A 14,148-nucleotide genomic window follows, 5' to 3' on the forward strand; every position below is an offset into this window, starting at 1 on the left:
TCGAAGATCATAAACCAATCTGTAAATTCTGCCCGCCCGGCTTCGTTAAAGATGTCCGACATGGATGTTTGAAAGGTAACATGAACACAACCCAAAAACCAAACTCTCTACTCTGTTTCTGTTCGTTTAGTGGCGATTAGCGCATTGATCCATAGTCGAACTCTTCTATTTCCGAATCATTTCCGCAATCTTCCTACTCTCCGTCTCTGTACCGTTACCATTTCGATAGGGGCAAAGAATGGAGTGGTACACGATATACTTATTGCAAACACTATCGAATTTCTGTCCCTGTTCTGTTCCACAACCACTACCTTACTTCCAGCGATACTATTGAAATTACGTACAGTTCCTCTCTCACTGCTTCCACCTGTTCATTAATGTTATTTTCATTTTCTCGGTACATTCATGATTACACATTCATTGTCTTTTTTCTGTTGTAAGCCATTCTTTTTTATATATTTTTTTTGGAAATTATTTCATCTACTTGTATGATTTTGACCTATCATTCTATTTCAAGTAATGCTCAACATTCGACACACTCCAAAGAAGTTTCCATTACCTGTTTTGTGATCAATTTCTTTTGCTTCAATGAATGGATGTTTGTCCATTGATTGAAATTCCTATCGAAGTTGTACCATATTGAATTTCAACGTTTGCTAATTAAACATGGGTTCATTTCCATACTTTTGCAAAGTATGTTAGATTGGTCTACATTCTCTTCTTCTCCTTCCTATGTCGATCTTTCACATTTCCTGCTATCTTTAATTATCTGATGCTATCAGCCTTCTACTTAGCAGAACTGTTATTACCAGTGAATAACGCGCATAGAACGGAGTGAAATTTAAATGATTGATAGAATAGAATAAGATTCGTAACGCTCCGAATGCAGCGCCTTACTACCGATACCGAACTTGCTGTACATTACGGTCACTGTTGCACAAACATTCACACACGCTCATGCCTTTCATCGGTCTCTTGTTGTCCTACATTCCTGACATATCCCTTATCCTACACTTCAAAAAGTTCCTATGTACAAAAACTTACTCATCTGTCTATCTTCGCGCACAACTTGGACGTAAATTGACAGTAACGGGTCGAACAGCTGTTCACACTACAATTTAAATGAAACCAACGCTGATAGCATTCTCGAACGATGTATTTCATCTCTCTTCTGAAACATGCTGTTTAAATCGTTTTTCCAGCATGTTACATACTGTATCCAGCCTATCATTAGCATCTCTGTCTGTCTGTCTGTCTCTCTGTCTGTCTGTCTGTCTATCTGAATCTTCCGTCTGTTTGTTCGTCTGTTTTTCCACTATGCAATCGCTCATCCTTCCTTCTGTCGCTGTTTACTGTACAACTATCTGCTTGTATGTCGCATTATGTGTCTAATGCTACTAGCACCAAATATAGCCATGTCAATGGTGCATGTTTGTATATAATCTCTGTACTTGACACAATATCATAGCCGATAAATAATAATGCCACTTCTTCAGCATCCGTGGCCACACTTATCGTGCTCTGTTTTATTGGTAGCAACTGAAATATTATACTGTTGCGTTCTGCCTCCTCTTCACTGTACCCACTATCGATTATTGTTTCTTAAAATCTTAAATTATTATCATTTTTGCCACTATCCTTCTCTCCTACTCTTTCCTTCATTCAGTTCTCAATTGTGTTAAAATGTAAAAATGTGTACATTATTCTGCATATTGATTATAATTATATGTATCCTGTTTGTAACCTCACACCAACTACTTACACCTTACTTTCACAGCTGTTGAAAAAGATGAAAATGAAGGAGAAAAAACTCATGACATGAAGATTGTCAACTGTTCGGAGCACTCCGACTGCGGCGAAAAATTGCACTGTTTAGTCGACCTTTGCGTTGATCCTTGTAGGTCTGGTTGTGGTGAACGGGCGCTTTGCACAGTGAAAGCACACATTCCTATTTGTTCCTGTCCATACGGTTACACCGGGAACCCATCGAAACGGTGTTTACCATTGGACGGCATTAAGAGTAACACTTCTGTCACGTTGATGCCTGAAGGTACGACTGAATATCCTGAGGAGTACTATGATGGACACAAAATTGATCGATCAGATGAGTTTACCACAATCGACACTGATGTTGATATTGATACTACAATAAGCAACGAACCAGTCGCATCAAGCACACCGACACCTGCAGAAGATTTAACCACATTACCGACAGATACGAAACAAAATGAATCAATAGATGTAAATAACGTTGTAAGCTCAACTTCAAAAGATGAAATCATAGATGACAATGGAAAAGCAAGCAACCAAGCATTTTCAACCATTTACCCCAATACCCAAACGGATGATATTCTAACTACACCAGAAACATTTGCGTCTACTATTCCCACGGATGATGCGATTTCATCTACTTCCACTATTGTTCCGAAAATGAACCATTCGACAGAAAAACCCAATAATCATGCTGATACACTGACAAAACAGGATCGCAAATCTACCGATTTGGAAGATACAGATCAGGAACCAACTGTAACAACACCGATTGATGATTACTTCGTTGAGCTGTCTTCCACCTCCAAGCATTACGAATTAATGCAAAACAGTGAGGCCACTGTTACTCCGCTGGGAAAGAAAACCAGCACTACCAGCATGACTACTTCTGCAGATATTCCTACCACCACCGAACAGTATATATTGGATGATCGTAGCTTACCGCTTTCAACATCCGGGTATGATGGCGATGATTATATAGATGAAGACAGTACGTCAACAGCGACGGCCATAGAAACGACTTCAGTAGTGAAGTCGACTCTGACGGCTACGAACGCAACTAAACCGTACGACACACAACCATTGGGTACAACGGCGCAACCGATATTCGAAATCATGCAGTGTCGCACAGAACACGATTGCAGTGCAAATGAAACGTGCTTTGGTAACATCTGCATCGATCCGTGTACTCGATTTAATCCTTGCCCTCAGGATGTTCCATGTCAAACCTTAAATCATGCTCCCATGTGCTTGTGCAATAGCGATACCGTTACCGGTTACAACGTTGATTGTATGAAAAACTCAGGTAATATATTTCAAACAACCACAAAAATCATCCAACGCAACCAACTATCTATCCTGTTTAGTAGGCAGCCAGTTCAATTCGGTTCGTGGATTGTACGCAGTAATCTTGCGAATTGTTCAATTCTGTCGTCATTTCCATTTCCAACCTGGATAGTTTCTACGTATGTTTGTACCTTTGCATGTCTTGCACGCTAGATGGGTTTGAATTTTATCAATCGCAATCACCCTGCATGCTAAAGAAACATCGTCGGCCCAAGCTAATGCTGACAACAACACCCAACAGCGTAGCTGAAGTCGATCGGAACCCGTATATGTGATGCGATTTCAAGCTACTCTATAAAACCATCACTATCTTCGTAGTGTTGCTAGAACCCAGCGGATCAGAAGCTTCACTTTCAAGCGATCCTGTTCTGCAGTAGTCAACACATTTAGAAACTTTCTTGGCTATTCTGTTCTGTCTTTTGCACTGTCTGCGATCATGCTCATTCACATGATGCCTCAGTGTTCCACTATTTCAGTAGAATCTATCATTTCGCGATTCGAAGATTTACTGCGAACGTATAAGCTTTGCTGGTGCTGCACTGCTGATCCACGTACCGATAAAAACCGGTGTTTGTCTGGTTAGAGTTGAAGAACAACATACAATCGATCTGGCATGGCATTGGCAATGCTCTCATTACCGTATTTTGAATCATCTATCTTTTTCCGTCATGGGCGTTGCATATTGCTGTATGGAATTTGTTTCATCCAATGGCTCCCATACAAAGACATCCCCTTACTGCAGAACGGACCACTGCAGCCGCATGATAAACTCTCCTGAGATCAGAGTACCATCAATTATCCTTCTTCATCGGAAACAAACGAATAGTGACAAATTGTAGTGTGTAGTGTAATTATTGGGAACCAAGGAACGTGTAGTGTATGCTGATGAATGTAACTATTGTTGTACATGTGTAGCCAAACTTATGTCAACGCAGCTGAGTTGCGTATATGTTTACAAATTTGATTTCGTATATTCTGGTATTGCATAACATTTTTAATTCGCGGTGAAGGTGATATTAATGCACTTATTCAACTGTCTTATCCGTAAGCTTAGCTTAATCACTTAAATGGCGTTAATTAGCATGCAATGGGTGTGGTTTTGCTTTTGGTTAATGTTTAAATATGTTTCAATTCCATACCTATTTTTTATTTGTATGTGTACGGATTAAACATTCTCAATCAATTGAGGATTAATAATCCCCATTAAATTTGATATTCAAATGCTGCACTGATGTCGTTATATTAGCTAACGCATTTCCTTTGTAACTTCCAGAACTAGGATGTAGACATAGCAACGAGTGTCCTTTGGAAAGATCGTGCATCAACGGTATTTGCGTTGATCCATGCCGATCTGGCAATCCTTGTGATGTTGGCGAAGAATGCGAAGTGCAAAATCATGAAACAGTCTGTGTAAAACGTAAGTACATATTTTATTGTTTTAACAACACTTATGCTAGTAATTTCGATGCTATTTTTTCGCGCTATTATCCTTTCTTAGTGTGCCAATGCGAAAAGGCAGCCGACTGTGGCAGTGGGCTGCTGTGTGATGGATGTAACTGTGTGCAAAAGGATACCGACCGTACAACTGGTTGTGAGCATTGTCCGCCTGGCATTCCATGTGACCCTATTACTGGAGGTTGCGTCAAGGGTAAGTACTTAGAGCAACTCATAATCTCATCTACATTTACACCCATCAATATGGTAAAATTGCCATATTTCCATTTCTCACTACGAAGCGTCAACTCAAACACCTCCTCCCCGTGCTAAGGATGGTTATGATCCATTCCATATTCAGATACATGTATTTTCCATACTCTAGACTCATTTCTAGTCCCATTCTTAGTTAGCTAGTTCGAAACCCACTTTTCTTCTGGCTTGCTTATACTCTGTCGCTATGCTTATGTATTGGAATTTCTACAAGAATTATTCATCGTGATCGTAAGTTTTCGGTATCATAACATTATTATTAGATGCAATTTGCTTTATTTTAATTTCACTCACATAACTTCACAGTCGCATTATTGAATCACTACACTACACTGTCACATAGGCATTTGAAACTAAACAAAACAAAAGAGCAACACATGTAGCATAGACTCAAAGTCTCTGAAAAAAACTAAGCTACACCATCAAACAAACAAGATTCTCCATTTTGTTTTTTAACATACGTCAAAACACTATATAGATGACATTTCTCATACATCATACATTTTACAAACACATCATCAACAATTAAACATGTACATATGAAAATGAACTTAAGAGTTAATTTTGTTTTGTTTTATATCTAAAAAAAATGAATAACACAGAACAACACACAACCACCGACACTTATCCAGATGTAAATAGCACAGATACAGATAAATTTGTCGAAGGAGGGCATACGCAAACCGTTAACAACGTAACAATCACAGCAATAACAACGCCTTTGCCTGAAAGTGTAATGGAAGAGCTAACTACTGACACAAGCAAACTTACAACGGCTCGGAATGCAACAGCAACTTCTAATAACAAAGAAACTACAACAGCAAATGATGAATTAATTCTATATGAAACAAGTACTACAGAAACAATAGCCCATTCAACCATAAACGTTCCTACCGAAAATGATTACCAACAGAAAATCCCACTAGACTCGGACAATCAAATGACTAACGCTACTAAAACTATCGAACAAACTACCACTTTTACACCTATGACAATCACAACATGGTTATATACACACAACCAACCAAACTTCACAACACTAACAAAAGATGCTACACCGAAAACTACACCATATTTCCAAGAAAGCACTACTAAGACACACACAGAAACAACACGAGCATACATTATAGTAGATTCTACGGATCGGTCAACCATCCGAGATGATCAAACTACTACAGCAGGAGGAATAGACTCAACCACGCTATATTATGATGAAAGGTTTGCTCAAGGTGATACAGAAACAACACGATCATACACTACAGTAGATTCTACGGATCGGTCAACCATCCGAGATGATCAAACTACTCGAGCTCCTGAATCAGACACAACTACACCATATCCTGATGAGCGAACAACTCAACGCGATACAGAAACAACACGATCATACACTACAGTAGATTCTACGGATCGGTCAACCATCCGAGATGATCAAACTACTCGAGCTCCTGAATCAGACACAACTACACCATATCCTGATGAGCGAACAACTCAACGCGATACAGAAACAACACGATCATACACTACAGTAGATTCTACGGATCGGTCAACCATCCGAGATGATCAAACTACTCGAGCTCCTGAATCAGACACAACTACACCATATCCTGACGAGCGAACAACTCAACGCGATACAGAAACAACACGATCATACACTACAGTAGATTCTACGGATCGGTCAACCATCCTAGATGATCAAACCACTCGAGCTCCTGAGTCAGACACAACTACACCATATTCTGACGTGCGAACAACTCAACGCGATACAGAAACAACACGATCATACACTACAGTAGATTCTACGGATCGGTCAACCATCCTAGATGATCAAACCACTCGAGCTCCTGAATCAGACACAACTACACCATATTCTGACGTGCGAACAACTCAACGCGATACAGAAACAACACGATCATACACTACAGTAGATTCTACGGATCGGTCAACCATCCGAAATGATCAAACTACTCGAGCTCCTGAATCAGACACAACTACACCATATCCTGATGAGCGAACAACTCAACGCGATACAGAAACAACACGATCATACACTACAGTAGATTCTACGGATCGGTCAACCATCCTAGATGATCAAACCACTCGAGCTCCTGAATCAGACACAACTACACCATATCCTGACGAGCGCACAACTCAACGCGATACAGAAACAACACGATCATACACTACAGTAGATTCTACGGATCGGTCAACCATCCGAGATGATCAAACTACTCGAGCTCCTGAATCAGACACAACTACACCATATCCTGACGAGCGAACAACTCAACGCGATACAGAAACAACACGATCATACACTACAGTAGATTCTACGGATCGGTCAACCATCCGAGATGATCAAACTACTCGAGCTCCTGAGTCAGACACAACTACACCATATTCTGACGAGCGAACTACTCAACGTGATACAGAAACAACACGATCATACACTACAGCAGATTCTACGGGTCGGTCAACCATCCTAGATGATCAAACTACTCGAGCTCCTGAATCAGACACAACTACACCATATCCTGATGAGCGAACAACTCAACGCGATACAGAAACAACACGATCATACACTACAGTAGATTCTACGGATCGGTCAACCATCCGAGCTGATCAAATTACTCGAGCTCCTGAGTCAGACACAACTACACCATATCCTGAAGAGCGAGCAACTCAACGCGATACAGAAACAACACGATCATACACTACAGTAGATTCTACGGATCGGTCAACCATCCGAGATGATCAAACTACTCGAGCTCCTGAAACAGACACAACTACACCATATCCTGACGAGCGAACAACACAACGCGATACAGAAACAACACGATCATTCACTACAGTAGATTCTACGGATCGGTCAACCATCCGAGATGATCAAACTACTCGAGCTCCTGAGTCAGACACAACTACACCATATTCTGACGAGCGAACTACTCAACGTGATACAGAAACAACACGATCATACACTACAGCAGATTCTACGGGTCGGTCAACCATCCTAGATGATCAAACTACTCGAGCTCCTGAATCAGACACAACTACACCATATCCTGATGAGCGAACAACTCAACGCGATACAGAAACAACACGATCATACACTACAGTAGATTCTACGGATCGGTCAACCATCCGAGCTGATCAAATTACTCGAGCTCCTGAGTCAGACACAACTACACCATATCCTGAAGAGCGAGCAACTCAACGCGATACAGAAACAACACGATCATACACTACAGTAGATTCTACGGATCGGTCAACCATCCTAGATGATCAAACTACTCGAGCTCCTGAATCAGACACAACTACACCATATCCTGACGAGCGAACAACTCAACGCGATACAAAAACAACACGATCATACACTACAGTAGATTCTACGGATCGGTCAACCATCCGAGATGATCAAACTACTCGAGCTCCTGAATCAGACACAACTACACCATATTCTGACAAGCGAACTACTCAACGTGATACAGAAACAACACGATCATACACTACATTAGATTCTACGGGTCGGTCAACCATCCTAGATGATCAAACTACTCGAGCTCCTGAATCAGACACAACTACACCATATCCTGACGAGCGAACAACTCAACGCGATACAGAAACAACACGATCATACACTACAGCAGATTCTACGGGTCGGTCAACCATCCTAGATGATCAAACTACTCGAGCTCCTGAATCAGACACAACTACACCATATCCTGATGAGCGAACAACTCAACGCGATACAGAAACAACACGATCATACACTACAGTAGATTCTACGGATCGGTCAACCATCCGAGCTGATCAAATTACTCGAGCTCCTGAGTCAGACACAACTACACCATATCCTGATGAGCGAACAACTCAACGCGATACAGAAACAACACGATCATACACTACAGTAGATTCTACGAATCGGTCAACCATCCGAGATGATCAAACCACTCGAGCTCCTGAATCAGACACAACTACACCATATTCTGACAAGCGAACTACTCAACGTGATACAGAAGCAACACGATCATACACTACATTAGATTCTACGGATCGGTCAACCATCCTAGATGATCAAACTACTCGAGCTCCTGAATCAGACACAACTACACCATATCCTGACGAGCGAACAACTCAACGCGATACAGAAACAACACGATCATACACTACAGTAGATTCTACGGATCGGTCAACCATCCGAGATGATCAAACTACTCGAGCTCCTGAATCAGACACAACTACACCATATTCTGACGAGCGAACAACTCAACGCGATACAGAAACAACACGATCATACACTACAGTAGATTCTACGGATCGGTCAACCATCCTAGATGATCAAACTACTCGAGCTCCTGAATCAGACACAACTACACCATATCCTGATGAGCGAACAACTCAACGCGATACAGAAACAACACGATCATACACTACAGTAGATTCTACGGGTCGGTCAACCATCCGAGATGATCAAACTACTCGAGCTCCTGAATCAGACACAACTACACCATATCCTGACGAGCGAACAACTCAACGCGATACAGAAACAACACGATCATACACTACAGTAGATTCTACGAATCGGTCAACCATCCGAGATGATCAAACCACTCGAGCTCCTGAATCAGTCACAACTACACCATATCCTGATGAGCGAACAACTCAACGCGATACAGAAACAACACGATCATACACTACAGTAGATTCTACGGATCGGTCAACCATCCGAGATGATCAAACTACTCGAGCTCCTGAATCAGACACAACCACATCATATCCTGACGAGCGAACAACTCAACGCGATACAGAAACAACACGATCATACACTACAGTAGATTCTACGGATCGGTCAACCATCCGAGATGATCAAACTACTCGAGCTCCTGAATCAGACACAACTACACCATATTCTGACGTGCGAACAACTCAACGCGATACAGAAACAACACGATCATACACTACAGTAGATTCTACGGATCGGTCAACCATCCGAGATGATCAAACTACTCGAGTACCTGAATCAGACACAACTACACCATATTCTGACGTGCGAACAACTCAACGTGGTACAGAAACAACACGATCATACACTACAGTAGATTCTACGGATCGGTCAACCATCCGAGATGATCAAACTACTCGAGCTCCTGAATCAGACACAACTACACCATATCCTGATGAGCGAACAACTCAACGTGGTACAGAAACAACACGATCATACACTACAGTAGATTCTACGGGTCGGTCAACCATCCTAGATGATCAAACTACTCGAGCTCCTGAATCAGACACAACTACACCATATCCTGACGAGCGAACAACTCAACGTGGTACAGAAACAACGCGATCATACACTACAGTAGATTCTACGGATCGGTCAACCATCCGAGATGATCAAACTACTCGAGCTCCTGAATCAGACACAACTACACCATATCCTGACGAGCGAACAACTCAACTCGATACAGAAACAACACGATCATACACTACAGTAGATTCTACGGATCGGTCAACCATCCTAGATGATCAAACTACTCGAGCTCCTGAATCAGACACAACTACACCATATCCTGACGAGCGAACAACTCAACGTGGTACAGAAACAACGCGATCATACACTACAGTAGATTCTACGGATCGGTCAACCATCCGAGATGATCAAACTACTCGAGCAGCTGAGTCAGACACAACTACATCATATCCTGATGAGCGAACAACTCAACGCGATACAGAAACAACACGATCATACACTACAGTAGATTCTACGGATCGGTCAACCATCCGACATGATCAAACTACTCGAGCTCCTGAATCAGACACAACTACACCATATTCTGACGTACGAACAACTCAACGCGATACAGAAACAACACGATCATACACTACAGTAGATTCTACGGATCGGTCAACCATCCGAAATGATCAAACTACTCGAGCTCCTGAATCAGACACAACTACACCATATCCTGATGAGCGAACAACTCAACGCGATACAGAAACAACACGATCATACACTACAGTAGATTCTACGGATCGGTCAACCATCCTAGATGATCAAACTACTCGAGCTCCTGAATCAGACACAACTACACCATATCCTGACGAGCGAACAACTCAACATGGTACAGAAACAACACGATCATACACTACAGCAGATTCTACGGGTCGGTCAACCATCCTAGATGATCAAACTACTCGAGCTCCTGAATCAGACACAACTACACCATATCCTGACGAGCGAACAACTCAACGTGGTACAGAAACAACACGATCATACACTACAGTAGATTCTACGGATCGGTCAACCATCCGAGATGATCAAACTACTCGAGCTCCTGAATCAGACACAACTACACCATATCCTGACGAGCGAACAACTCAACGTGATACAGAAACAACACGATCATACACTACAGTAGATTCTACGGGTCGGTCAACCATCCTAGATGATCAAACTACTCGAGCAGCTGAGTCAGACACAACTACATCATATCCTGATGAGCGAACAACTCAACGCGATACAGAAACAACACGATCATACACTACAGTAGATTCTACGGGTCGGTCAACCATCCGAGATGATCAAACTACTCGAGCAGCTGAGTCAGACACAACTACATCATATCCTGATGAGCGAACAACTCAACGCGATACAGAAACAACACGATCATACACTACAGTAGATTCTACGGGTCGGTCAACCATCCGAGATGATCAAACTACTCGAGCTCCTGAATCAGACACAACTACATCATATCCTGACGAGCGAACAACTCAACTCGATACAGAAACAACACGATCATACACTACAGTAGTTTCTACGGGTCGGTCAACCATCCGAGATGATCAAACTACTCGAGCTCCTGAATCAGACACAACTACACCATATCCTGACGAGCGAACAACTCAACGTGGTACAGAAACAACACGATCATACACTACAGTAGATTCTACGGATCGGTCAACCATCCGAGATGATCAAACTACTCGAGCTCCTGAATCAGACACAACTACACCATATCCTGACGAGCGAACAACTCAACGTGATACAGAAACAACACGATCATACACTACAGTAGATTCTACGGGTCGGTCAACCATCCGAGATGATCAAACTACTCGAGCTCCTGAATCAGACACAACTACACCATATCCTGACGAGCGAACAACTCAACGTGATACAGAAACAACACGATCATACACTACAGTAGATTCTACGGGTCGGTCAACCATCCTAGATGATCAAACTACTCGAGCAGCTGAGTCAGACACAACTACATCATATCCTGATGAGCGAACAACTCAACGCGATACAGAAACAACACGATCAGATTCTACCAACACAGTAGATTCTACGGGTCGGTCAACCATCCGAGATGATCAAACTACTCGAGCTCCTGAATCAGACACAACTACATCATATCCTGACGAGCGAACAACTCAACGCGATACAGAAACAACACGATCATACACTACAGTAGATTCTACGGGTCGGTCAACCATCCTAGATGATCAAACTACTCGAGCTCCTGAATCAGACACAACTACACCATATTCTGACGTGCGAACAACTCAACGCGATACAGAAACAACACGATCATACACTACAGTAGATTCTACGGATCGGTCAACCATCCTAGATGATCAAACTACTAGAGCTCCTGAATCAGACACAACTACACCATATCCTGACGAGCGAACAACTCAACGTGGTACAGAAACAACACGATCATACACTACAGTAGATTCTACGGGTCGGTCAACCATCCTAGATGATCAAACTACTCGAGCTCCTGAATCAGACACAACTACACCATATTCTGACGAGCGAACAACTCAACGCGATACAGAAACAACACGATCATACACTACAGTAGATTCTACGGATCGGTCAACCATCCTAGATGATCAAACTACTCGAGCTCCTGAATCAGACACAACTACACCATATCCTGAAGAGCGAACAACTCAACGCGATACAGAAACAACACGATCATACACTACAGTAGATTCTACGGGTCGGTCAACCATCCTAGATGATCAAACTACTCGAGCTCCTGAATCAGACACAATTACACCATATTCTGACGAGCGAACAACTCAACGTGATACAGAAACAACACGATCATACACTACATTAGATTCTACGGGTCGGTCAACCATCCTAGATGATCAAACTACTCGAGCAGCTGAGTCAGACACAACTACATCATATCCTGATGAGCGAACAACTCAACGTGATACAGAAACAACACGATCATACACTACAGTAGATTCTACGGGTCGGTCAACCATCCGAGATGATCAAACTACTCGAGCTCCTGAATCAGACACAACTACATCATATCCTGACGAGCGAACAACTCAACTCGATACAGAAACAACACGATCGTACACTACAGTAGTTTCTACGGGTCGGTCAACCATCCGAGATGATCAAACTACTCGAGCTCCTGAATCAGACACAACTACACCATATTCTGACGTGCGAACAACTCAACGTGGTACAGAAACAACACGATCATACACTACAGTAGATTCTACGGGTCGGTCAACCATCCTAGATGATCAAACTACTCGAGCTCCTGAATCAGACACAACTACACCATATTCTGACGAGCGAACAACTCAACGTGATACAGAAACAACACGATCATACACTACATTAGATTCTACGGGTCGGTCAACCATCCTAGATGATCAAACTACTCGAGCTCCTGAGTCAGACACAACTACACCATATCCTGACGAACGAACAACTCAACGCGATACAGAAACAACACGATCATACACTACAGTAGATTCTACAGATCGGTCAACCATCCGAGATGATCAAACTACTCGAGCTCCTGAATCAGACACAACTACACCATATCCTGATGAGCGAACAACTCAACGCGATACAGAAACAACACGATCATACACTACAGTAGATTCTACGGGTCGGTCAACCATCCGAGATGATCAAACTACTCGAGCTCCTGCATCAGATACATATACACCATATCCTGACGAGCGAACAACTCAACTCGATACAGAAACAACACGATCATACACTACAGTAGATTCTACGGGTCGGTCAACCATCCTAGATGATCAAACTACTCGAGCTCCTGAATCAGACACAACTACACCATATCCTGACGAGCGAACAACTCAACGCGTTACAGAAACAACACGATCATACACTACAGTAGATTCTACGGGTCGGTCAACCATCCTAGATGATCAAACTACTCGAGCTCCTGAATCAGACACAACTACACCATATCCTGATGAGCGAACAACTCAACGTGATACAGAAACAACACGATCATACACTACAGTAGA

At 42.3% G+C, this 14,148-nt stretch overlaps 1 protein-coding gene across 1 annotated transcript in view; it reads left to right on the forward strand.

Moving 5' to 3' along the window:
• The window catches only part of LOC128302695 (uncharacterized), a 149,033-nt gene that overhangs the window by 77,985 nt on the left and 56,900 nt on the right, over positions 1–14,148 (forward strand). The window contains 2 exon segments of the mRNA XM_053039559.1: positions 4,391–4,527; positions 4,687–4,765. Of these exon segments, the coding sequence (XP_052895519.1) occupies positions 4,391–4,527; positions 4,687–4,765 (216 nt within the window).

This window comes from Anopheles moucheti, chromosome 3, assembly GCF_943734755.1.
Source record: "Anopheles moucheti chromosome 3, idAnoMoucSN_F20_07, whole genome shotgun sequence".
Classification (NCBI taxonomy): domain Eukaryota; kingdom Metazoa; phylum Arthropoda; class Insecta; order Diptera; family Culicidae; genus Anopheles; species Anopheles moucheti.